This window comes from Hermetia illucens, chromosome 1 (assembly GCF_905115235.1).
Source record: "Hermetia illucens chromosome 1, iHerIll2.2.curated.20191125, whole genome shotgun sequence".
NCBI lineage: Eukaryota > Metazoa > Arthropoda > Insecta > Diptera > Stratiomyidae > Hermetia > Hermetia illucens.
The window spans coordinates 67,529,244-67,556,790 of record NC_051849.1 but is presented as its reverse complement, the minus strand read 5'-3'; the positions used below and the strand labels follow the sequence as shown (position 1 = coordinate 67,556,790).

Here is a 27,547-nt window from a genome sequence, read left to right as displayed (position 1 = left end):
TGAACTTCTAATTTGATGATTAAGGGATCCTAAGTCCCCAAACTCTTGATATCGGACCGAACCAAACAGTCAGCAATTCACTCCCTCTTTTTTTGTCCATGGACTCCCCGTTTTTGACTTAGCATCCAAGTTTCAAAAATCAGCGAAGACGGTTTCATTCCAGCGTAGGGCCAACTCGTCAGACGCTGCCTCACCTCTGCCCTGGGAGCAGCGTGATCGAAGCGGTTCGGTCCTTCATATAATTAGTTAAATAAATTAGTTCTTGAAACTTCTAGCTTTTGTGAGGTGCGAAGCAACGGAGTATGAAAAAAAAACTAACGAAAAAAAAGCTTAAAAAGTGTTGGCGTGGGATATTGTATTTGGATTTAGGAACCGATGAAGTCCAAAATTATCTAGCAACTCAGATTGAGTAAACATACACCCAACCCTAGTCAATGCAAAGTTGATGAATATTAGTCAAAAGAAACCCGGTTTACTTTGTCGAACCCAGGTAAAGAGTATAAGAACAATTTCTGTCCACCTCTCGAGCAATCAGAGAGGGCTTTACAAGTAGCCAGCACTTAGTGTAAGGGTAACCAAAAGAGCGTACCATGCGGGGGACGCGGTCGTTCACATAAAATCGAGGAGGTGGATGTCGAAACTTGAAGAAGAGTTGCGATCTAACATATCGCGTTTAAATAAGATCAATAATAATTCAGAGACATAAAGGAGCAGCAAGTTGAAAACTTTAATAATAATTTCGTTGGCAAAACAATCCATATTGGATCAGAGCCTTGAAGTGTGCTAGAGCGCTTCATTCAAAACCGTAACGGTACACTACAGAACACTGTATTAGGCAATGTGGTCAGCATTACGCACAAGGCTGTCGTACGGAAGGAATTTGACGGAACAATATTGCATTGATTTTTTAAATGTTCGTTCAAAATGAGACGTTCTTAATAGAGAAGATTCAGACTATAATTTCTCGAAAGTAGTGTACAGCAGGACATGATTTTACGGTCTTATTGACTAAGTGTGACTCGATGATAGAGCAAGACTTTGGAAGGGCGGGAGTTCATAGAGAATGTCAAAGATAGTAGCTGGGCCTTATTATGTAAACACTGCGACTTGATTGAGAGTCAATGAAGTCCTGTGTGAGGGAGCGGATTGAAAGCGAGCATAATCCACATCAGGTAGCCTGAACGCATCTTTTACAATGACTTATGCTCAGCGAGATAAAAGATTCCAAGAATGTCATGAAGTGACTACAGGCTTGCATATACTAATCTCAAAAAAAAAATTTCATCTTGTTTAACTCCTTGCAAATTTATAAAATAAGAACTTTTCAAACTGTAACGTTTTGCTAATGCTTTGTTACGGCGCACATTTAAGTTAAAAACCCAAAGGTACCTGCCAAAATTCAAAAATCATAAATATCTTATTAGAGCCGAACAAAGCGTTATTAAATTTGTTAACTCTTTCCCCCTCTTCCTTCTAAGATCCCCAAAAGTTCCATAGAGGCATTTTAGAAGCAAGATGTAAAAAGCAAGGCAGGAGTACGAAGGGATTTGCTTCATTTACATCAGAAGCAAATATAGTATTAGGGAAGGTGGGCAGTGGATTTTCTCTCTTTTATTTGTTACATCTGAATAGAGAGTTGTTCGCGCAGTCGAATTATTTTATCTATATTTTGTGGGCTGCGCGAATAAAATTTTAACACTACATCCATTCAGTTTGGGTTATTAATCCCATTTTAATGCAAGTCGCAAATTCCCAAGGTCTCTTGGCGAATGCTTCGATGGTGCACTTGGATATAGACGTTATAAGTAGAATTAGTTCGCACCTTCCATTTGCGGAGCTGCCTAAGTGAAGGTATGTTATTTTCATCGATTTCTAAATCCTCCATTGTCAAATTCTCTTTTATTAGGGACGTTTTCTTTTTTCTAGGCTGTGAACTTGCTCGCATTCCCAGTGACATTTAAGCTAGTATTCCTCGTCGTTGATTCTAGGTACGATAATGCATCCTTCAGCTTAAGTATTTTACTAGCTGCTAGATTTACATCATTGTTGGAAGCCACCTATTTGAGTGAACTTGAAAACTAAGGTGCCACTTGTACTAATTGGAATTTAACTAATTACGTACTCCAAAGCTAGATTTAAATGCATCGGCTTAAGTGCCCTTCTTTCGCCAAGTTGCAGTTTGGAATCGACTTCTGTTGCTTTCTGTTCTAAAGCTGCCCTGATATTCCCTCATTATATTTTCGTAGTACAATTTTAATTTAAATTCGAAGATATTAGATAGCTCTTGCTAAGAGGTTCACGGAAAAGCAACCATCGAGTACGCCCGGATTCTGGTTTTCAACTTATGTTGATATTGTTCGTTTGGTTGTTTTCGCTAACTTTATTTGCTTTTCTGGAGAACTTCTTTATGTGAACAGCATATACCTTAACTCTTGGCTTTGTCCTTTTTATATCCGCCTGAAAATCTGAGCAAGAATCTATGAATCACTTTATACTGCCTTGAATACTAAGTCACTCAATATCTCTCAGTAGGGTTCTCCTTTCGGTTTTGATTTGCTTCTACGTTTCACTTTCAGTTATGGCCATATTCTGCATAAGGCTTGCGCTTATTCATAGTTAGAGCTAGCTGAATACCATACTCGGAGACAAACCAAACGCGTGAGGCTAGACGCCCAATGCAGATGTCAACATCTCAACTACTTTGACTGGCAGAATAGCATCTCAATAAAAATCCATTTTATTCACTTCTTCACAATTTTAAGTCGAACCGAATCAAATTGGCTGAAGAAGAATCCGTCCTTTAAATATGAAGTTACAACTTTAGATACGTTTTTCTACAAAGGGCATGTTTGAAGCCGGTGACACAAATTATCCAAAAACTTCCAAACCGATCATTCTGAAACTTGGCCTATGCAATACTTAAAAACGTAATGTTTAATCGCTCGATTTTCTTTTCGATAAAAAATTACCATTTTCTAGACCAAAAACAATTTTTTTTGTAGAAAAATCGAACCATCTGCTTTGACTAACCGCCATTTTGCAAAAAATGCATAGTTTTTTGACGACCATAACAACTGTATAATATTTTTTTGTAAAAAAGTATTAAAAATTGTTCCATGTATGCACTTTAAGGTCATTCAAAAAGCTTCGTAGTTTCCTTAAAGAAATTGTGAAAATGACCTATTTCTTGCTCTATAAGTGTCAACTCCTTAAATGATCTATTAGCTATTATTATAGCCCAATGCTCTCTCAATGTCTCCGAGATATGTGTGCATTGTTTCTTGTGTTGTTTCTAACAGATAAAACGCAAGTAGTTGTCGAAGCTTTACCGCAACGAGTAGCCTTTACTCAGGTTTAATTAACGCCTGGATGAATGAGTATTTATTTCGTCAGAAGGCAGTGTTCCTCATATTGAGGTTTTTGAGTCCCTTCATATTATGGTACGGCTATACTTTTCCAGGCATCGCCACTATAAGAACCGGTGTATCTTCTAATATAATGGTAATTTTCGGTGACTTCACTATTCCTGATATACTAACAATAATCGTTAGCACGACAATCCAATTGGATCGTCGCCACATCATTCAAAACTATAACGGTACACTCTAGGATTATAGTACTCTTTAGGGGGCTATGTGGTCAGCATTGCACTCTCCCGTTATTATTACCTTGGTTTGACTCAGGTATTCACTCATTCATAGCTGAGTCGGCTAGTATCCCACATCAAAAATCAAATCCCACTGCAACAAGTGAAATTTGAACTACGACCTTACGGAGGACAGCCTAGTCCTCTAACCACTGAGATATCAGGACTTGATATAGATAGCGCAAATGTGAGAACTCGATCAGAAACTTAACATCAACAATCGTTATCATTAATGAGACGAGCGGTCAGATGGGGTCTAGATCTTCAAAATACATCTACATTAAATGTTCTCCAATTTACGAATCGAAGCAGCAATTGAACGTGCTTGACTTCCCTACTCGCAAATGTGATGTTAAGATAAAATGTGTGATACTGGCCGAAGGACCAGACGAACAAGAGGGGAGAGCTATCCCAAAAACACAAAAAAAACGAAATTGACCGTGAAGGTCCGCCTTCAAATATTAAACCTCCATCGGGGTGCTTCTGGAATGGGGGGGGGGAGGATGTCCTTAGAGCAATTTGATCCCTCACGTGTCATGATACCAAAATTCTACCAAAATTTCTTTTCCGATGCTTGGTTCGCCCCGGATCCTGAAAAATAAAGAAAAAGGGGATTCACGTGAGCATATCGAATGACCAACACACGAGCCAAACCTGAATGAAAATAACAAAAGATAACAAACTCGACCGCACACGTGGAGCCATAAAACTCCGCATCCACAACGGATCGCATACTGCCCCAGATGTATTGAAAGGAACAGCCTTTAGGTTCCCTCCTTGCCTTGGCATCCTCAGCTCACCTACAATTTTACAAACATCCTTACCTTTCAAATCGAGCAGCAATGTCGGCAATATTCGGTATTTTTGTAGAGTAACAAGTTTATGACGACAATGATCTAGATCCTGATAACTTTTCAGTGACTGTAGCGCGGTCAGTGACTTCTAGAAACTGCTAACTAGAGCAACCACGAATACGAGCACGGCTCAAGTTGGCAGCTTTTGGAGCCAGAAAAACCCGAAAGCGCACATTCACTGTCACATATTTATTGAATATATTTGTATTTCCAATGAAGAGATTACCATAATCAAAATGATATATCATACTAGCAGACATTCCCCAATATATTTTTATGTATTTATATCCAATATAAATTACCTGCCACCATTATTATCACCAAAAATGATGTCCCCTTTAATTGAGCTCTTAATTCCCCGATTAATGGTTCTTAACAAACGTTTACCCTTTTTTTGCTAAAATATCACTTCCCATAAACTAAGTAAACAATTAACACCGAAATGGCACTCCTTTGCCTTCCGAAAAATTAATATTATATTCATTGGTATGTCTATAATAAAATGTTGATACCTTTTATGTCGTCATTGTTCTGTTGCAATCGACTCCCTAAATGGGAAGATTAATGTCGAGTTAATTAGAATTTATTGGTAAAATTTGTGGTTTTTATCAGTCACAATGAAATTGTGATATAACTTTGCGGCAGTGCAATTATTAACCGTATTTTGTTATCTTTTTTGTGCCTTTCTCGTTATTAACCTTCTCAGAAGTTCGGTGTTCAGTTAGAAAGTTCTGAAGGCAACCATTTCACCAGAGTGCCATTATATTTTTGAATTTAATTACTTTCCAGTTCTTGCCATTTGTTTAACAACTTAATTAAAGTGTCCTTTATAACGTTATTTGCAGGTGTGGTTCAAAAATCGTCGAGCAAAGTGGCGTAAACGCGAGCGTAATGCAATGAACGCAGCCGTCGCAGCAGCCGATTTCAAAACAGGATTTGGTACACAATTCATGCAGCCCTTCGCCGACGAATCCCTATACACTTCCTATTCGCCGTACAATAACTGGACAAAAGTTCCTTCACCGTTAGGTACAAAGCCGTTCCCGTGGCCTGTGAATCCTCTAGTTTCAACGAACCACCATCAAAACTCAGTGAATTGTTTCAACACATCAGCTTCGGGTGTAGCGGTAAGCATGAATTCAGGGACAATGTTACCAGGTGGAATGGGCTCAACCCTTGCAACTGGAGGAACAGGAGCAGGTGTTTCAGCTCCACCATGCCCATACACAACTCCAACCTACAATAGTGTTATGTACCATCCGCGCGCGGCAGCTGAACCTTGTACAGCGATGTCATCCAGTATTGCTACACTTCGACTGAAAGCGAAACAACATACGTCCGGCTTCGCTAGTCCATATTCTGCCTCCTCGCCAGTGTCAAGGTCAAACTCAGCCGGCTTATCGGCATGTCAGTATGCTGGCGTAACGGATGCAGTCTGAGAAAACGCCCTTGGGGCATTGCTTAGCCACCACCAACATCAGCTCCACAACAATCATATCAACCACAATAACAACAATAATAACGTGAAGGTAACGCCGGGTAGTGATGATGATGCACTAATGGGTCCTAGTACGGATACAGATGACGTAGAGGAAATACGAGACTGAGAGTTCAGGAAAGGGATGCTCGGTGGCACGGGATCCTTTTCTAATGTGTTTTGAGCCATAAACCATATTTCATTTCTATCAGATAATTGACAAGCATTGCCTATCAGAGCTATAATCATCCATTCATCACATGCCAAATTTTGGGGGTTACTTATTTTTCACGAATTATCGTTATCTCTAGAAACGCCTCTATTTTCCTCTGATTGGTAGAAGATAAAAATGTTAGTATCTTTACTGTCTGTAACCAAGGGAGCGGTGTAAATTGCAAGTTAATTTATCTATTATACGCATTGCGTCTTATTTTGAATTCAAATTGCTATGACAAAGCGGATCCTCAGCAATGAGATCACAATTAACCGAAAGAAAGCCTGCCAAAGGATACACTTGCCTTGGTTCAAGCATAATACATGTCTTGTATTTTCGGAACCTTTTAATCTTCAGACAATCCTCACGATTGAAGAGTAAACAGCTCCATTCTGTGACCGACACCAGCGTCTTTTGATATGAATTCAAGCCAGCACTGAAGACATGCCAATAGAAGAAGGCGCCCACTCCTTATCGCTATCAGCTATCACCTTCTCCTGGTCATCCATTATGTTAATTTACACTGCTTATAACGGGTATAGTGTAATCTAGAACATAAGCGTGTAGATAATATGCCAAACATTATGATAATAAGACAGAATGTTCCGCATTTGAATGCCGTAAAATGCTTTCAGTTTGTCTGTTATATGACGCTTCAAAGCACCGCCACCGTCAATGTTTGGGGAGTTCATTATGGCGCCAAGATAATTCATCAAAATTAAGACGCCAACAGTTATACTGGGGTTAAGTGTTTGTGAAAAAATTTCCAAGTTTTATTGGGTCAAATGTAGTCTGCTTTCTATTTAGAATTTTATATTGTTATTTGTTTGCTGAACTAAATAGCGTCAAACATAAACGTGGTAATCGCATTCATCATCGCTGCAACAATATGCTTATTTGGAAAGTAACGAAACTGCTGGCAAATTGCTCTGGCTGATACTTTCGACTCCTATTGTAGTGATCTATTTGCTGGCACTAATCCTGTTTTTCAAAATCGATTCCATTTTTTTTTTTTCTTTTTAATGTCAAGCTCAAAACGCTTCTGTTATAACCAGTCAGCACAACTTTCAAAGACTCGCTCCCGCAAAAAACAAACTAGAACTCATTCCCATCAACTCACCATTGTGCAATCTATCGTGAATAAAAATATTTAAAAATTTAAGAAATAAATTTGGGTAATTGATTAGCTTTTAGCTAAATGTGTAAATATTTGTTCAAATCACCGTCTTAAGACGGCATTTAATGTAATAATTAGACTAATATTAACTAAAAAGGAAACCTTTCAAAATCCAGTGAATTGGAGAGGAATAAAAGAGAATCCATGTTGCATACAGAAAGTATTTTGTAAATTTACCAATTTAAAGTAATTGATAGGAATTCAATATGAGATATGTTTAATAAATAAGAAAAGATAAATAAAATCCACTTTAAAAACAACTAAAAATAAAATAAAGACACAAATTAAAGGAATGAAAATCATATTTAGAAAGTAAAACTTAAAAAATCCATAAAAATGAATCCGAATAAACAATAAATAATCTTCTGGTTGAATGTACTTGATGTAGATTTACGACGCAGATTTGTAATTTAATATTTTTGTTTACATGCATAAATCCAATGGATCTGTTGGACAGATTTAGTTTGCTAATTTGGAAAATAATGTGAAAACTATCTACTAACTGCATATCTTTAAAGACAGAACACATATTCCAAAACACAAGTCCTAGTACACTCCTACATGTAGTTGCCAAAGCCTAATCGTACTTTAAAACGTAAAACGTACTGAAAAATTTCCGAAATTTCTAATTGGAGTTAAATACGACAATTAAAAATAAAAAGCAAAATTTCAACACCATCATTTTTACGTTAACAGTTTATTATTATCTTTTTTGTTTTATTTCCAAATAGCTTACACTTAAGTAATCTTTATGATTCAAAATAGGATTAAGTGCCAAATTACTGTAAAAAAGCAAAAAATAAGTCGAAAATTAGTAGAATAAGCTCGAACTTTATAAAGGAAAGAAGAATTGATTACAAAATGTTTACATGTATTCAAAGCAGCTGTAGAGTGAAAATAAAACTTTTTTTTTTGTGAAAAAGCAAGAAATCATAGAAAACTTCAATTGTAAGAAATACCAGAGTTGTCTAGTCTGATAATAATGAAAAAATAAAATATAAATTATAAAAGGGAAGTTCGTTTTTTACTTTACTGTCATAAACTGATTCTCCGCTTAAGAGATTTATATACAAATCAACATAAATAGATACATATGACTTCTTCTTTTCTTTTTCTTCAACCTTTGTGCCGTTCACAAGCGAGGTCGACTCGTGTTCGGTTTCCCCATTTGGATTTATCAAATGCCTGATTTGGATGCAATCGCGAGGCTTTCAAATCCCCATACATCGTATCCAGTCACTGTTATTTCGGCTCGCCTTTTGGTCGCTTACCATCGACTTCGCGAGTAAATTCTCGTTAGTGCGAATTACATGAAAATACCACGATCGGTGCAACTCCATATCGATCTGAAAAAAGTTATGTAGCCGAAATATAGACGGACATGCATTAAAGTTCGATACATTCGCTCTAAATTGGTTTGAACTTGAAAATTAGTTATAAGGCAACCTAAAATATTGAATTGGAGAACGATTCAACTTGGTTCACATTTTCTTTGTTTTTAATAGGTAGACTAGGTTAATACCTTTACGCACCTAATGTTGGACTGCGCCAGCAGTATGTCATCCGACTACCAACTAAACACCCCTCTTCATCAGATAACTACTCGTTTGACACATTACGTCGGGATAGCCGTCTTGCTCTTCTGGCTCAGAGAGCCTTCAAACCAGGGAATTCCTGTCATCATTGGTAGGGGAGAACCGGTACGGTACTACTTGAAAAAAGTCGAGCTCAACCTTTTCCGCAACAAGAAAAATCTGAACATAATGCGAAATACGACTCCGTCTGTCAGCGCTCCTCAGAATCTCTGACAATGTTGTTTAGAGAAAGTTCCCATGTGCCTGTACAAAGTTGCTGACGGATCCCATCCCACCTTTTACAAGAGAAAGATGTGATCTGTTCATTCACTACCTCATTGCAAACTACACAGTCAGGCGATCGTGCTTCTCACTTTTGTGTAGGTAAGATTGAAAATCACCGTTCTCATTTAGAAGTTAGGTAACAAAATAATCAATTTGACCGTGCCTTCCATTGAGCCAAGGATCTAATTTGCTAATGAGCGGCGCAGTACATTTGCTTCTTAAGTCATATTACCAAGAAAGTTGCAACTCATTGACTGTCGTTAACGCCACTCGTAAACTTCCTATATCTGCGCTTGAGCAAGGCGCTGACGATATATCTTCTTGCCAAGGGCATCAGTCAATACCTCCGCACTGAAGAACAGAATAGACTATGTTGCAGTTATAAGAAGGCGCCTCCTGGTAAATATAAGGCCTGATATTCGCCATTATTGACTATAGTGTTATACAAAGGCATTTAACTGATGGTTTCGACCCTTTCGATCCTTAAGAAATAGGCCGCAGGTAGAATAAATTGCCTAGTGTGCCTAGAATGTATTTTCATCATACAGAATTAAAAGCACTTCTGAGGTCAAGCATTACGACGAGCATCACAACAAGATCGGCAAATGTGTGTCTGATAAACTGCATCCACGACTTGCATACCAGCATCGACCGTGTACCTTCCTGCTCTAAACGCGAACTGCCCTGAGGATAAGTCCTTGGGCGTGGATCGCTCAGCGAGTCTATTCCTGAAGAGGTTTTCATGCACTTTCCTGACAAACATACACGGCGGTCGGTATACACACAGCAGCTCAAGGTTTCCTTTTCTCTGGTAATCATCGCGAGCCCCCTTCTTCAGGCGAGCGCAGCAGTAGGCCTGGCCATTAATGGAAGACCAATTTTTATTCTTCTTCCGGAATATTATCAGGGCGTGGGGTCTTCTTATTTTTTATGGTGAGAAATGCTTCCTAGAGCCTTTTCATGGGGAAAAGCGAAGAATCCTCAACTCCTTCGGCGCTGTTGCCATCAACCTGTACAGAATTTCGAGGAAACAATACCCGTACAATGCGGTGCACGTGGTTGATGCTAAGTAGGATTTCCATAGACCTCTGATTTTCAGGTTGACAAGTTTATAACCGAGTCCCCACATTCACTTCGTTGACCAGGGCGTGTTTCCTTTCAGCTGATTTGTACCACGTCATTGTGATGCATGAGTCCTTCCGAACGTGGAAACATATAGGGAAAAAGCTAAAGCCATGACACACCTTTCGTCGTCCATTAGTATATAGAAGGTTTAGCACGGGTGGGGTCCTTCCAAGGTATGGAAGTTTTACAACAGTGTCCGGTGCATTGCCACAATTTCCCGAAGTATCGCCCACGATCTCCGTGTTCCAAGAGATTTGGCTTATCTTCCTATGTTCACGTTCGCGACCTTCACACGCGTAGCAAATGCCGAGTTTGTGCACGCCGACAAATAGAATCAACTACTTGGAACGCGATATATTTCTGGTCAATTATATTATATTACTTTTCCAGAATTAGTCACCCCTTGACCAGCACCGCCAGTAATTCCGACGCTGGAGTTGATTCGGTATTTAAAACTCTGAACACGGTTCTTGCTGCCCTTTGCAAGATAAGACCCCGTTTGGAGTTTCGGTGAGGCATGTTCCATTAAAAAGCCCTGGCATTGAAGTCACCCCCTTCCAGAATTCACCCCTTCAAGATGGCGGCGGTGTCCGATAAGTTGAGACGTCATGAAGCTGGGTAGTTGCTCCCATATTGTTCGATGATTAGTGCTAGATCAGGTTTAACATCCCAAGCGAATTTCACTAGCTACTTCTGATCGGTTGCACTCCGGTATTATCGCAATAACAACGGAGAAGCCAATGAATGCCACGTTGTTTCCACGACCTGTGAAACTTCTTCTTGTTCTCTTCCCGATATGTATCTTCAAGAAGTACCTCCTTGAACATTTCTGTATCAAATTTGTTGGTTTTCCAGGTCGACCTTATTCTGACTGATGGCTTTATATTCCTATACGAAGTTTGGAAGGTGATAGCCTCGCGATGAATTGCATCTCTTCCCAAAAAAGTGATAAATCCTCCAAAGTTAGCTAGAGCCACACTCAGACGCGAGTGTATCTACATGAAATCTAGGCCCCAAGAGACGTCCTGTTCCGAAATCTGCTCAAAGTTAATAATGGGCACCAATATAAGAAATATTATAAGGCATTCTGAAAAATTTGGAAGAAATCAAAGCATTATTAATAGATGGTAGAAGTTTTCCATTTAATGTCCTTTATTGGATGTGTGTAACGTCGTCGTCATATACCTTAAGAAAGTGAGCTCATATGAAGAGAGACGGCATGAGAACGTGTAATTTTTTTTTGGCTTTCTTAATAATTTTTTCATCAATACTAAGAAACTTTGCGGGTGCGTCCAATTCGGATAAATATATGTGTACGTTATTATCAGCGCCTTGAACTCTTAATAGGTTGTAATACGAACGGCCAGCATATTTGCTGGGGCAATGGAAAATGCAATCCTAGAAGATAGAAGCTCTTTGATTTTATCACTTTACCTGCTCTGATGACCGCAAACATAGGGTTCGCCCCTCCCCGTGGGGCCAAGAAAAAGGGAAGTAATTGACCTAACAACCTGCACTTCAAAGCTGTTAGAGTTGATTAGAGTGGAGTGGAGTTCCCAAGGTGACTAAAGGCTCTTTTGGTGATAGAAGATCAATTGGAAACTCTGAATCGGACGCTTTTAAAGTGCTTTGAAGAGGCTGTTTCCCGAGGCCAATGCCGCAAAACGGTTGCACGGCGGAACGAAAAACTCCAGAGACTCAGGAAATCCACCAGAAAACTTTTCAATCGTGCTTTCAAAAGCAATAAGAATGAAGACTGGTTACATTGAGCGAATATAAATCGTTCGAAACGAGACTCCCTTAGAACATACTGTGAGGAACTGGAAGGTGAAAGGGAGACTTTCAGGCAGTGCAGGGTCCTAGATAAGGATGAGCCGGCCAAGTTGAACTCTCTTAGAAAAGTGAATGGTACTTTCACGAACTCTAGAGTGGAGTCTATACAGACTCTCTTGGAAGTACACCACCTGGGAATTAAGAGGATTGGCGGCTTTTGCAAACATTTCAACGCGAAATTGTTCCAAGGGGGAATTGGGACACTGCGAGAGCGGTTGTTACCAGTTAAAAAGCGAGAGTTGCTATACTATAATTTAAACACTTCAAAGACCTGGCATGGATGGCATCTACCTAGCGACGCTAAAGGAGGGTATAGAGCACTTGTATGTTGATCGACCCACTCAAGCTTATGCAGATGACGTGCTAGCTGTTGGTCGATATCTCGGAACGGGGTGTAGAAATACAAAATGCGCTGTTGAATTGATTGACAATTGGTGCCTCAGGCATGGACTTTCAGTAAATCCAAATAAAACCACAATGGTATTATGTATAAAAGGAAGGAAACTGAATGGTCTTTGCTTTCCAGAAATGAGTGGCACAACCCTTCAACTCTCCGAAGGAGTGAAACATCTGGGAGTCATTCTAGACAAGATTCTATGGAACAAACATGTAAAGGTAAAGATGAAACGAGCTCTCACAGCTTATGAGCTGTGTAGCCGAACCTTTGCTTCGATATGGAGGCTAAAGGCTTCGGTAATAATCTGGATATATGTCACTCTTATTAGGCAGATGCTCGCTTATGCATCCGTAGTGTCGTGGGTTAAGTTGAAACAAAAATTTTTTGCTGTAAACTAGCACCACTTGAAAGACCTATGTGTCTGGTGTCACCGGTGTCATAAGCACGGCATACGGAGCAGTGTTGAATGCATTACTCAATTCGCAGTCCTGAATCCAGTTTTCGCAAAGCCTTCTGATTCTCAAATCCCCATACATCTGTTTGGTAAAATATATGAAGTTTTCTTGAAACAAAGAGAAAACTGGGACGAACTTGAAGAATGAGTGTCAGGACATACTGACGTCTTCTATACCAATGGCTCAAAAACAGAATAGGGTTCTAGAGCAAGAGTCTACCTCTCGAATAAAAGCAGTAAGTGGGCTTTTCCTTTGGGACAATATGCATCGATCTTTTAAGCTGAAGTGTTTGCGATCCTAAGAGCAGTAACCTGGATGAACAACGAGCGAAGGGCGGGCGGTATCTGTAGCGATAGTCAAAAAGTATTGATGGCGTTGAGCAGTCCTTTGATCACTTCAAAAACCGTTCAGGAATGTAGAAATGGATTGAATTTTTTTTTCTGTTTAATATGTTGAAACTACTCTGGGTATCCGGTCACTGTGGTGTAGAGGGAAAAGAAATCTCAGATGCTTTAGCGAAAGAAGGTTCAAGAAGCGGTGTCAGTAGCATTTGGTAATGCTGGGAACAAGTTTCCCGTAATGACAGATGGCTGAGCCTTAATGCTGCTAAACAAACCAAACTTTTCCTGTCATGGCATTCGGGTAGGTCATAATCCACTAACTGGGCACATATTCAGAATAGGAATTGTCCAAGATGATAAGTGCCCATCATGTAATGAGGAAGCGGAATCCACGGAATATTTCCTATGTGAGTGCCACGCCTACGGACACCAGATCCACTAACGGAAATCCTGGGATACATAAACGAATCCGGGATATTTCGTTAGACAAGGGAATCGACAACAATGGACCACTAGGGACTGAGTGCTCAGAGGCTTTGCTTCTCTCCCACCTCAAACAGTGCAGCAAGTAAAGAGGTATCACGTACCTGAGTACCATCTATAAGATATTTTCCACTACCTTGCTAGGTAGGATAGCCCCATATGCCAAGAACATCATTGGCCCATATCAAAGAGGCTTCACTCCAGGCAAATCAGCAACAAACCAAATTTTCTCTGTGAAGCAAGCGATCGAAAAACTTTTGAAATCTGGACATCAGTTGCAACATTTCTTCATCGAATTTAAGGCTGCCTATGATAGCATGCCAGTGTAAAACTACACACGGCCATGAGCGAATTCGCTATCCCAACCAAGTTAGTAAAACTGACTAGACTGACCTTGACCAATGAGCGAGGCCAGATAAAAGCAGCAGGATCACTCTCGAGACCATTCAGCATCAACAACGGTTTAAGACAAGGAGATGCCCGAACGTGCACGCTTTTTAACCTGGCCCCGGAAAAAGCGATTCGTGATATTGAGGTAAATGCGAGAGGAATCATCCACTTTAAGTTCACCCAACTACCAGCCTGTGCTTACGAGATCGACATCATGGGAAGAATGACCCGACTAGTACAAACTGCCTTCATCCAGATCGAACAGGCGGCGCGAAATCCACCAAAAACCAAACAACCAACAACATCAAATCGCACTGGCCAAATGAGAACAATAAAGATACAAGACTAGAGCTGTGCCACTCCAGAATAGGCCATTGGTAATTTCTCCTGTCTAGGATCGAAAATCACAACCAGCAATGGCTACGAAGATCAAATCCCCACACGGCTGTTGGCAGGTAATAGAGCCTATTTCAGCTTAAAAACCTGCTCCGCTCGAAACGCGTTTGGAATTGGAAGGCGAATCTACCAGACCAGAGGGTTATAAGTTGCAATCTAAATTACTATTAATCCAAAATATATGTAAGAAATCATTAGATGGAATTTATATCACAAAAGTTAAATTCAGTTTAGTTCTGCAACAATTCAAGAGCAGACACTAGATTATCTGTAAAAAATTATCTATTTAAATTTATCACACAAAAATGAACCAAAGCAGCAGATATAAATAAGCTTGCAACCGAATATTCTTTGGGCAATCCCCTTTCGAACTTTTATTAGTTTTTCAAACATAATATGCGATTACATGAAAGTGTAAGTCGTAAATCTTGAACATATTAAAGATTTTATAAACTCCCATCCCAGAGCGAATTAATTGAAATCATCCTCATTTTCCCAAACTGTCGACTTGTCCTGAAAAGGACTTTTATGTTGCCACCGTTAAATTCTAATTAAGTTGGCTTCCAATTATACCAGCCAATATAAATGTTAAATTGTAGTGAGTCTGTCAACGAAATGCGGTCTCCCACAATGCATTTGTAATAATTGTCTTCCCAATATATTGCGGTCGTCTGTGCACAGGCGTATGTGCCCGTCAAGGTGGGTGGCGACGGATAATGTGGGAGTGAAGTCGAATGCACCATCCATCAATTTATTCATTACACGAATAATGATGTGGAATTTATGCACCCTCAGTCGCCGCGCAAAGGGTGGGCAAAGCAGTAAGCGAAAGGGACAATAAAATGGTTTACAAAGTCGTGACAGCGGACAGGACAGTTTGAGTAGTCTGCAATGTATTTGGATACTGGTGGACCTGCATCTGAAGGATATGATGCAGAGATTATTAGTGGCCTTTTACTGCAGGAGTGCTCAGTTTCTTTAGTGTTCCAATAAATTGTGGCCAGGTACAAAGCTGGAATTGATTATGATTAGAACACCAGTATAAAATTTTGACCAATTTCCCTTTATATGCCATCATTATGTGTTCTAAACTGGGTGCATGAAAGTCGAACTCCTTTCACGTTTTTCCAAAGCACAAAGCCTTGTTGAAAAAAAGCGCCAATCTAATTATTTTTCCTCTGACATAGTCGTAAAACATATCCTAACACAAATTTAGGGATTTCCAAAAATTTGACGTTATTTAGATTTTTTCCGGCGATTTTCACTTGTAACCGCGCTCCACATCACGAATACCTCATGCCACTTTCAATTCCAGGATGCGTTTTGCGAATATTTCTGCGGATGATAATTTAACGGCAGAAGCTGAAGCCACTATAGTGCTGAAGGCTACCCCGCACCACTACAGCTTGGTCGGGTACTTTCCCAGGACGCATCAAATATACATAGAAAGGAATTTTACTTGGCAACATCAAATTTTGTTTTATGGTAACTCGTAAAGTTCGGGGTCAATCTTCTCAATTCTGTCGTTAAATCTTTTGTTTTGCTAGGGATATATGGATAGATAGATGGACGCAGAAAATGAATGAATACGAATGGTGGGAAGATTGCTGGATCCTTAGATGGGAACAATATGGCGGTAAGTCATAAAACCGTCCATGTCCAAATGTTGTAAAGAATGCGGGCAAACAAAGAGACGAATTGGAATCCGAAATTGTTGTCTTTATGAAGTTTTCGTTTGGGGGCTTCTACTCTCTATAAATGTCAACCTCGAAATGAAAACTTTTTTCCACGTTTTGTTGTACGGGATCTCGTTGTCAACTGTGTACAGATGCCAATGTATCTTATTAGAAGGTAGGACAACTTAGGGCAGTATTAAAGATGTATTGGGTTGGCCAATATGATGCCATCTCGTTTGCAGGAGCAGGGAATTTTACGACTGTTTCTGCTGTTTAGGCGGCTTTTTAGGTCGACACCGAAACCTAATTCAGCATTTTACGACATTGCTATTATTCTGGACTTAAATTTCGTTTTGGTTTTAATAGACACACGAGACAGAGTCAGAAACGTAATAATTTTAGGTAATATTGTAAAATTCCCTTTTTTGTTTTCGCCAATAAAACCGTTTTATTGGTTGTTTAATTTCGAATTTGATGTAGTGAAATATGATTGACATAGCATTGCGAGTTTTTAAGGCTTTCTTATTGACTCCGCCTACATTTGAATTATTTATGATGAAATATAATATGCTTTTGGCTTAAAAAATACCCAAATGAAAGCTGGTTTTTATGAGAAAATATTGATGTAATGATGAGATGACCGCAGAAGATGGATGCTGCTTCCATAAGAATAGCTTATAACTCCGCCTTGAAATTAATAAGATCTATAAGAACATCTCTAAAGTAGTGGTTTCAAGTTTCTGCTCTTTTTCCTTTTTTCTTATTAAGGTTATGTGTAAACACAAAACCTTATTAAAATCGGTGTACTGTCTGTCCGCCTATCTGTCTGTCTGTCTGTCTGTCCGTCACACGCATTTTTCTCGGAGACGGTTGTAGCGATTGGCATAAAATTTCGTAGAAAGATGGGAACTGTAAACGCTCACGCATGTAGTGAGTTACATACTTTTACATCGAATTTAAGGGGGGGGGGGGTCCCCATACATGCAAAAGGGGGGTGTAAATTTTTTTTTCATCAAATATAGTCATGTGGGGTATCAAATTAAAGGTCTCGATTAGTACTTTTCGAAGTTAATAATAGTACATTACTATAATTTTAGGTAATTGCCAGGAAACCCCTCTTAAGTTCACCCTAGAATCACGAAATTTTGCATCAATGTACACCATAAAGCATATTCCTGCCAAATTTGATGAAAATCACACTATTACTAACAAAGTTATACTAGGTCAAAGCTGTCGCTTCTCTGCAAATTCAAGACTATGAATGTCAATATCACTTGAAAGTGGACATGTTCACATAATATATGCATATTTTACGTGCTACATGCTAATAGGGCAAATGCGCATTCAAATCTCTTTATAAAAGAAATACACAAAACCTTTCATACCTGAAGCGACTTGTAAGTATCTATTGAAGATGAATTGTTTCGCATTTGCTAATTATATTCAACTAATAGTGTGGAGCGTATGAGGCTGACTATTATCAATACTAGGCTTTCCGGATCAAATTATTTGTGTAAATAGCTCTTGAAAAATAGAGAACAATAGGATTTTTAACTATGCATACACAGAAGGTTAAAAACTACCACTGACTTTTGCCATACGATTATATATATGTGATTATATGCCGTGGGGCACTGGAGTTTCCATTCGTTACCTTCCTCCTTGCTCAGCACATTGTGGATCGTTTTCATGCATTTTTCGACTGCATTCCACGTTATTTCAGAAGCTAATATATGCTCTACCATAATCTTGAGTGACATCCACACATTGACAAAACTTTAAATCTCTATCTTGTGCGCAATAATACTCTCTCTCTCTGAGTAAACAGCGACATGCCGAACATTAACCTGGTCGTAATGCTGAAAAGGGATAAAGAGACGCGCGATACCCACTGTCTCGACATAGGAATTGTGTTAGGTCCACTTTAAACTATCTGGGGTAATTCAGTAGATCTAGTGCTCTTTAGGTGAATCTTCCCAGCTTTTTATCAATCCAGAGTAGACTCCGTCCACGACAGGTATTGGACTCGCCGGACCATATCTGCTATTACACATGCTGATTCGCTGGCGGCATATGATCTTTAAAATGCACTTGATCAATAGAGGGCCATTTGTTTTTTTTTTACATAATTTTTCTCTAGCGCCAAGGCTTGTACAACATTGGAAAATTGAAGGAGAAAACAAACCTGGCGCCGACACCGCATTATCATCAACGGCGCAACAACCGGTATCCGGTCTAAGCCTGCTCTAATAAGGAACTCCAGACATCCCGGTTTTGCGCCGAGGTCCACCAATTCGATATCCCTAAAAGCTGCCTGGTATCCTGACCTACGCCACCGCTCCATCTTAGGCAGGGTCTGCCTCGTCTTCTTTTTCTATCATACATATTGCCCTTATATACTTTCCGGGCTGGATCATCCTCATCCATCCGGGTAAAGTGACCCGCCCACCGTAACCTATTGAGCCGGATTTTATCCACAACCTGACAGTCATGGTATCGCTCATAGATTTCGTCGTTATGCAGACTACGGAATCGTCCATCCTCATGTAGGGGGACAAACATTTTTCAGAGGCGCCGACAACTACAAGCAGGAAACAACAGCTGGGTTCGCAAAAGACTGCTGCAAAAAAAGAGAGGAGTGGGATATACAAAATCGATTGCCCGGAATGCGACCAGGTCTACGTTGGACAAACTAAAAGACTGGGAGCCACCAATCAAGGGCGCAAGCGTTGAAATCACCAGCACTTCGTTCACTTGTGTCGAGATCAAGATTGTGATGCATTTTCTTGAATTCAGATAGTATCAAACTTGGTGGATGTAGCAGCTGTATATATATACACCACTTACTTTTTCCCACACAAAGCTACTGGCTGCCTGACTTGTAGTACATAGTATGGCATGTGGACTGTAAGCCCATATCGTCGCTCCACTAGTCGGATCTATGAGCCATATACAATTGTGACGGTTTCTATATGGTTCAGCTATGATAGCAATTTCCATCTATGTTTCGTACGTGGTCTGCTCAAGTAAATTCTAAGCGACTCTGCAATGGTAGAGGTTTGTTTGAATAACCCTCATTGAAGTCACCGCCTTCCTTAATTCCGGACATTTACCACTTCCGGCAATATGCAGGTTATCCTTTCCCCCTTTATTTCTCACAATAGACATTTGGGGTCCCTGTTGCCCCTCACCTTTCTCCCGACACTGGTTCGGATCGATCAATACCGCTGGTAGCCGAAGCAGCGTGACTGAAACTGGCTACAGGTGGTAATCGTTCCATTTATATATAATCGCAAACATGACATGAGCGCAAATTATATTGAAGTGAAATCCGTTCATAGTTCAAACCTAGACCAGGCCAAAGTGAATTTTTGTTTGAGGATGCTGGGAGTCCTGAGTCCTTCATGGCGGACCAGACCACTTGGGAAGCAACGTACTTCCTCTCTTGTGGTTCACGGACTCGTCTTTTTGGGTTCAAGGATGATACCTCCGGATATATGCAAAAGGAGGTGTACATTTTTTTTTTTACCAAATATAGTCTAGTGGGGTATCAAACGAAAGATCTCGGTTAGTACTTTCCGAAACCGCTTTTAACATTTGTGGGAAAGGAGGAGTACGGGGTCGAAAGTGATCATTTCTTTCATTTTCAAGTAGCTACCTCTATATGGTGCCTTGGCTCCGAAAAACCCTCCATACCGATATCTGTTCAAATCTAATTAATAATAGCATATTACTGTGATCTTTGTAATTTTCCCGGGAGATACCGGAGAATAGGACCTACCCCTTCTTCATCGTCGTCGGATCCTCTAAGTGATTAGTTTCTATTTCTCGCGTCTTTGAAATTTGGCACACGTAGACATCACAGTTTACCCCTCGATATGATCTCACGTCGAGGATACTAGATGACCATCTTTTGGTGTTAAGAACGTGGTCTATCTGGTTGAATGTAATACCATCTGGGGACGTCGTTTGATTTTATAAGTAAATTTCTCCTACTTGCAAAGTCAGTGAGGTGGTGGCCGTTGTCGTTTATTATGTGATGGAGACTATGCTCTCCGGCCGTTCCTCGATGTGTCTCTTCAATGAGGCAGTGAGTCATATAGTCTTTCTAGGCTGTCGTAAAATCGCTCTTTGACTTCGTCATCTTTTTCTTCAGTTGATGCATGTATGTTGATATATTAAAAATATTGCTTTGACACAAAGCGTGTTTGGGTTTTGAAGTGGGTAACATTTGCTTTGAATTTCCTATCCCCGATGAAGGTGACTCCAAACTCACGTTTCCCTGATAACTTCCTATTTTTGAAAATTGTGTGAGACGTCATGTAGGTTATCTTGCAACCATTCCAATTCATTTCCTGGACTGCTAGAACCCTGACCTTGTATTTGTTGTCCTCTTGAAATAAGTATTTGACAGTACCAAATTTGTTTAGTGATCTTACATTTCAGAATCCAAGAGTGACGCGATTTATTCATTTCAACGGTCGTCTTCTTGGTGTGAATCTTGTTCGAGGTTGTTCATCCGGTTTCTGTACATGATGTTTAATTTTCTGATGGATGACAGGTTGTAGGTCCATCGCTCCGAACCCCCAACCTGGAGGGCCAGCTCAATTGAGTTAGACTCCCTTGACGAAGGGCGTGATGAAGTAGGATGCAGTGTGGCGAAATTATTCCAATTGAGCTGGCCGCCCACCAATATTTTTTTCTCGCCTTCCAGGATCACTTTTTCCTTTACTGACAGTTGTACTAAATGCGTTGCCTCAAAGCCTCCTCCCTTACCTGGGCTTGGGACCAGCATGATATTTACTTAACAAGGCGGAATGTTCGTTGGTATCCATTCATTTTAAAACCTCGCCAATCGGAGAATCAATTCGTAGCTCCGTAACGGGCGGCTTTCCATATAGGGTTGTCAACCCTATTCAACCAACCTGAGGAACCAACCAGTTGACATAATTTGTTCGGTTTTTACGCACGGGAGACTCACCTTCATTCTTCACCGTCTGCAGTTTTTTTTTAAAGAGGAACTAACATACTAGCGATCACCACGTGAAGGTAGAGATAGGGTTTGGTAACAGAGCTGTAGGTGTGTTCAGCCAGCATATCCTGAAATCTGAGCTCTATCGTGGGCACCAATCGACACTTTCACCTTAGCCCCTTTCTATTCTGTTGTGGTAACATAGAATTCCGGCATGGTAAGACCTGTGTTATGCTTTGTGTGCGAAACATGGACCCTCTGCTACCCCTGCTGAATGAATTTGAAACTATGATTTGAGAAAAATTATCGAAGGGGAGGAATGGAAACCGAGGGCGAATCAGGTGTAACCATGAGCTGTGGAAAACATTTGACGAGCGAAAAGTTTCTTCGCACATCCATATGTAAAAGTTAACATGAGCTGACGTTGCTCAATGCATTGACAATAAAGGCATTCGAGGGGAAATCTCAATAGCTAAAATTAGGAAGAAGACCAAGAAAGCGAATGCACAAATTATTATACCTGTCTATTTTCCAAATCGAGTAAAGAGAAGACTTCAAAATCGTTGAATTGGTACACATTCAGATCGGGTAAAATGATGGAAACTTTTTTGAAATAATATAAAAATCAAATATGTAAATATGTAAAGGCCTGATTCTTCTATATTCGGGTCTAAGTCCACAATACTGCGCACCACCTTGTTTTATATTCACTAACCACTGATGCATTTCAGTCAAATTACATCAATTTTGTTACATGTACTACAATCCGAAACTCAAATTGCATCCTAACATGTACACGTCTCCAATTTACATAATCTCTTCCTTCAAAAACTTATATAATATTCAAAATAAAACTATCCTTTTAGGAACGAGGTTGCGATATATCATCCGCCAGCAACAATAGTAGCAAGTATAACATGGAGAAGTAAATATTTTGAACAAATAGTGAACACTATAGTTTTTATAGCTCGCATAAAAGTCCCATTCGTCCACGAAAGGATTTCTCTGTTGAAAAAGTCAGGAATATATGCACGTACATAAAGCAAAACTACCACAATACATCAAACAAAGTTGATCCACTTTCACGTTCTTGAATTATTCCTTTTTCTTTTTATGTGGGATATGAGTGGAAAATGATGACGAAAATGGGATTTTATATAGTTTTATGTCCTCGCACACACACTTTTGAATTTATGGAGAAAAAATGAAATATAAAGTTTAAATACTTCTGCAAGTTTTTGAATTTTATATTGCGGAAAGGTTTTTAACCAGCAAATCCAAAAATAAGAAAAATATAAAAAATAAGAACAATGGCACTTATAAACACAATATAATATGCATATTTGGGTTCTCATGCAAGGGGTGAAGTTCGTGGATCACTAGCCTAACCAAAATCAGACCGGAATGATTCGACGTATTTAAAGCTTTGTGGATGTTTTCTGTTTCCAAGAAGGAAGGAATAGTATTTGAAACTTACGTACCGTCATGAACTCGTCGGTGATGTGGATTTTTTAAAGCAACCAACCAATTTTGGAGAAACAGTGTAGCTTGAAAGCTACCAGAATTGTTTAAAACTGGCCTGTCTCCGAAAGCAATATATGATACCAAAATTACGAATTGTTTTGTAGCCCCCCGCCAACTTCTCTGCCTTTCCATCCGGGTATTTCATCTTTCTCAGCATACAACTCTCTTTGTTATCAGCTTTTCTAACTAACGCAACTGTGGAATTCCTTTTGCCGCTGCGGACGCTGCGCATCTTGTTCTTTTTAACGATAACGGACCTCGCTCGCAGCCCAGCTAGCAGTCATCAAGTGAGATCTCAGCTCCTTACGTTATGTTCATCGATTCGCTTCGACCTGGTTGTGTGTGGTCTAGAGGGAGACTAGAAATCATTGTGCTTTTCCGAGATTATTACTTTAATTCCATTCAGGTGTTCATTCACACTTAAATCGAGTATTCAATATCCAGTCAGGAAACAAATCCCTCTTCCTTCTATGAAATTTGAAACAAGACCCTCCATTGCACCTCAGTGCTCTAATTACTAAGCCATCCGAACACGGCCTAGTGCTGATCAACACTGTTGGACCAATCGGTCGGAGTTTGTATCGTCCATTCAGCAAGAAAGATTTTCTACTGCTCGACAACAGTCGTCCTTGGAAGGACGCCGCTTTTCCCTCTGCAGGAAAGCGTTGTCGTGATCCGCAAGTGAAAGTAAGCAACCAGCAAATAGTTCTAGGCTATATTTAATTGTTGCAGACCGGAGCAAGATGTCCTCATTGGAGACTTTAGGAATCCATTCCCGAACTGCATGCAGTTTTTCATACGGTGCCACCTTTTCCTCTATGCCGGAAGCTCCGTTGATGCATAATACTGCACAATTGTGATACTCTTTTACCTAGACCCGCAATCAAGATCCTATCGGAAGTCAGCTTCCAGGATAGGAGAGCGCTCCCTGCAATAGCCGTCTACAACTGATTTATGTCTAGTACCATTAGGCTTGCCAAAGTACAAAAGCATAGTGCCGCAAGAGGAAGAGGAGTGCTTTCTAGAGTGCCACCACCTTACTTCGCTTGTTACCAAAATGCTCAGCCGATATTGCCGAAATTTTCGCTCAACTTGGAGGAAGCGAACATTCTGGAGACCTGACAACCATTATCACAGACCATGCACCGGACCGGAATGGAAGGAACGATAAGTTTGATGAGTAGTGGCAAGAAATAATTATGGAGGGAAAAGCGGTTTTTACAGGCAATATGTAAAACGACCTACTTGAATCACGAAAGGCCAATATGACGAATTCCGGAGGATAGCCAATAATATAGTAGGACAAAATAAAAGACGTATTTGTGTTACGGGAGTTTGGAAGCTAATAATACAAGGCAATTTTATAAAGCAGAGAGAGGAATAAATATTGAGTTTGAATCAAAAATAAACAAAGTACAGTGACAGCATCATCAGTGGAAACGAAAAGGTGAATGAAGAAAGTCTACATAATTTGCTGATCCTAATGACTCCTCCGACATAGTCAGTTGGTAGTCCCACAAACAGAAACGCTGTTATGCAGCGATAAAGGTGTGAATCGATTATATCCCGGCGGAGCTATTAATATATAACAGCAGCTGCACGAAAAAGACTAACCCCATACTTATTCAGAAAACAAGGAACAGAAAATTCCAACAGAATGAGGTTAAAACATTATTTTTTGAATCTACAAAAAAGGCGACAAGTAGACAGGCTACAATTGCGGGGAAATCTTACTTCTTTGTTTGACCTACAAAGTATTCACCAGGATAACGACCTACACGAACTACGCTACGCTCAACTATAGATTAACTTTTCTCAGTGAAGTAAGTGAAGAATCCAAGGTTGAAGTCTTCCAATTATTCGTCGTGAGTTCAACTTGGTATGCGCGACTAAACCTTTTTTAACAAGCAGGGCCCCGGCTGACCCCCATGTTCTTGAAGTGGACCCTACGCTGTGAGAAAAATTCCTGCTGATACTAAAAGTACACTGCCCGCAAGTGGCAGCATAGACCGATATTATCGGTATCTTATTGCGCTCCCTAATCCGTGATAAAGAGATCTTCATGGAGCACGATGTTACCACGCAGAGATTAGGATTATGGGTTAGTGAGCGGAAAGCCAAGGCCTTTGCCTAAACTATAAAACAGATGTAAAACGTGAACTTTAATTCAGACTTCTTTAAAATTGTTAAGCGTCGTTGAAAGGAAAGTATGAAGAAAAATCTCTGGAGCATATTTAATGAAAATGGCAGATGAGAAATCAGGCATGACGCAGAGTTGTATGATATATATACCGACCCGGAAGCCTCTAAGGTGATAAAATTACGAAAGTTGCAATCCTCGAAACGGTCTATAGTGCTATGAAAAAGAACGATGATAGATAAAATTATGTTATATATTGTATTCTTCTTTTCCTTTAGCCCTCCTCCCGTTCAGTTGCCCCATTTTATTTTATCAACGACCTGATCTGGATATAGTCGTGAAGTTTTTAAATCATGATTTAGCGTATCAAGCCACCGTTGTTCCGGTCGGCCTTTCGGTCGCTTCGGTTCAACCCCACATCGATGGCGGATATCCCCATTTGTGTGATCAAAGGGTGTCAGGTCACTAGTCCAACGCAACATTTTCGTCTCCATTACCACGAGACGCCGATCATTGTCTTCTATAGTTGGCCCGCACTCAGAACCATAAAAAAAGATAGAACGGACGACATTGTGATCAATTTTAGATTTGAGACATTCGTTGCGATCACAAAGAGACGCGAACGCGAACTTTACTCTTCGGATCGTGGTAGAGCAATTGAACTCAGCGCCGAATTCCTCTTGATCCACGATTATTTGAACGATTTCGCGAATACTGTTGTCAAAAATGCATTGAAAAATCTTCATGATATGGAACAACAACAGGACCAGACGGTGATTTGAAAATTCTGCTGGTCCACTTCTCTTTTTCCATATTGGAACTGTGGTACTTCTTTGTCAGTCAGATGGTGTTCTACCTTCCTCAGTTATCCAATTGAAACATTCACTGAACTGCAAAGCTCGAATGTGATATGGTCAGGTCCTGTTACTTTCTCCGATTTTATTCTTTTTACTGCTTCCTTGACTTTAGTTGCGCTGACAGTTACGCCTCTATGTGTTAACGTGGGTATCTATCATGAGGGACTTAATCCCGCGGTCTTCTTAAGACACGGATTGATTTTATGACCACAACCAGAGCCCAGCTGAGGCAAGCAACAACGCTACCAGTCTATACTGAGTGCATGGCCCAGCATTCATACTGGTGGATACATGCCCTACATAAATCTCTACCGAACCATGGACTACGGTACCCATATTGAAAGGCAACATCACGTTTGAGGCCCGATGGTCTCTGTTCGCTTGAACGTAACCACAACCCCCATGAAACTACCACTAGGGGTCGAAAAAATCAAAAATTGACTGACGGTTTCGTCCAGGGTAGAGGCAACTCATCAGACGCTGCCTCACCTCTGCCCTGGGAGCAGCACGGAGGCAAACACTGTGGTTACTAGGTGGTTTTGAGACCTTTCTATACAATTCATAACACGACATAGATATGAATTATATTGATAACATAAACCTAGTAAATTCAGGCCTAAGCCGGCCGACACAGATATATGTTTTTTTAAGGATTTGAGGGTGTCCTGAACCCACCATCCACTTCATGGCAGACCGGACCAATTAGAAAAAAAAACTTTGTTCCCCTACTTTTTATCTATGGACCACTGTTCTGGGCTAGAAGCCAAACTTGTACCAAAGGTAGGTGAGGCAGTGTCTGATAAAATGCCTCTGTTCTAGACGAAACTGCAAGCCGTCTATTTTTGGTACAAATTTGGGGTTTGGCCAGAATAAAAAGTCTATGGATAAGACACGTGAAATTTTATACATGACTTGCATGACCTGCATGCTGTTTCAAATGCAGGTTTCGATTGGAAATTTCATCTGAAGAGTGAAAAAAATTGCTCTCTATTATAAACGGAAAAAAATCTATATTCAGCATTATCTATCTTTTACATATTATGAAAATATTTCTCAGCGAAAATATAGAAACAACGAACAGTCAACTTCCAATCTAAAATCTTTAAACATAAATCCAAAGATTCAAGCAAACGTCAACCGTATCAAATATATCAAATTGCAATTAATAGAGAACATGTAACGTAGACGTAGAATCCAATGTCCGCACAAGACATGAGTGCTACATAATCGTTTACGGGAGCATATATCAAATGACCTGCAGCAGGATCCAATCACTTTAACTTAATGATTAATGTCAGCACGTAGAGAATGTTATTTCGTCCTTAATCCCTGCAGTAGAATGTTCACCCTATTCTATGTTCGCATCTATTTAAATTTGACCAATGATGTGGTTGGTCGTTGCTATCTAGTAACATAGATTCTAATGCTTTAGAAAGGGATACATTTAATTCATGGGACACAAACATTTGCATGGAAATGCTATTTACCGTAACATATCTTTATTTTTTAGAAAATTTGATTGATTAAAAAGGAGTCGAAATACAGCATCAATACCACGATATTACCTACAATCGATTTTTCTGTATTTTAGCTATGCGAATATATTCTCATTGGAAGTTGAGGATGCTGAGACAAAATCACAATATGATAGTGAACTCCTTTCAAGAAAAATGAAGGCAATATCAAAATGTCCTCTGTAGAGATAATGCGTCTAAATCGCAACATCTTTAC

At 39.9% G+C, this 27,547-nt stretch overlaps 1 protein-coding gene across 3 annotated transcripts in view; it reads left to right on the top strand.

Moving 5' to 3' along the window:
- LOC119659766 (pituitary homeobox homolog Ptx1) overlaps nt 1–8,383 on the top strand; it is a 146,149-nt gene extending 137,766 nt beyond the window's left edge. For all 3 annotated transcript variants that reach the window (XM_038068038.1, XM_038068046.1, XM_038068030.1), the window contains exon 5: nt 5,346–8,383. In XM_038068038.1, coding sequence (XP_037923966.1) covers nt 5,346–5,939 — 594 coding nt within the window. In that variant the 3' untranslated portion in view covers nt 5,940–8,383. The remainder of the gene's footprint in view (nt 1–5,345) is intronic.
- The last annotated feature ends 19,164 nt before the right edge of the window (nt 8,384–27,547 follow it).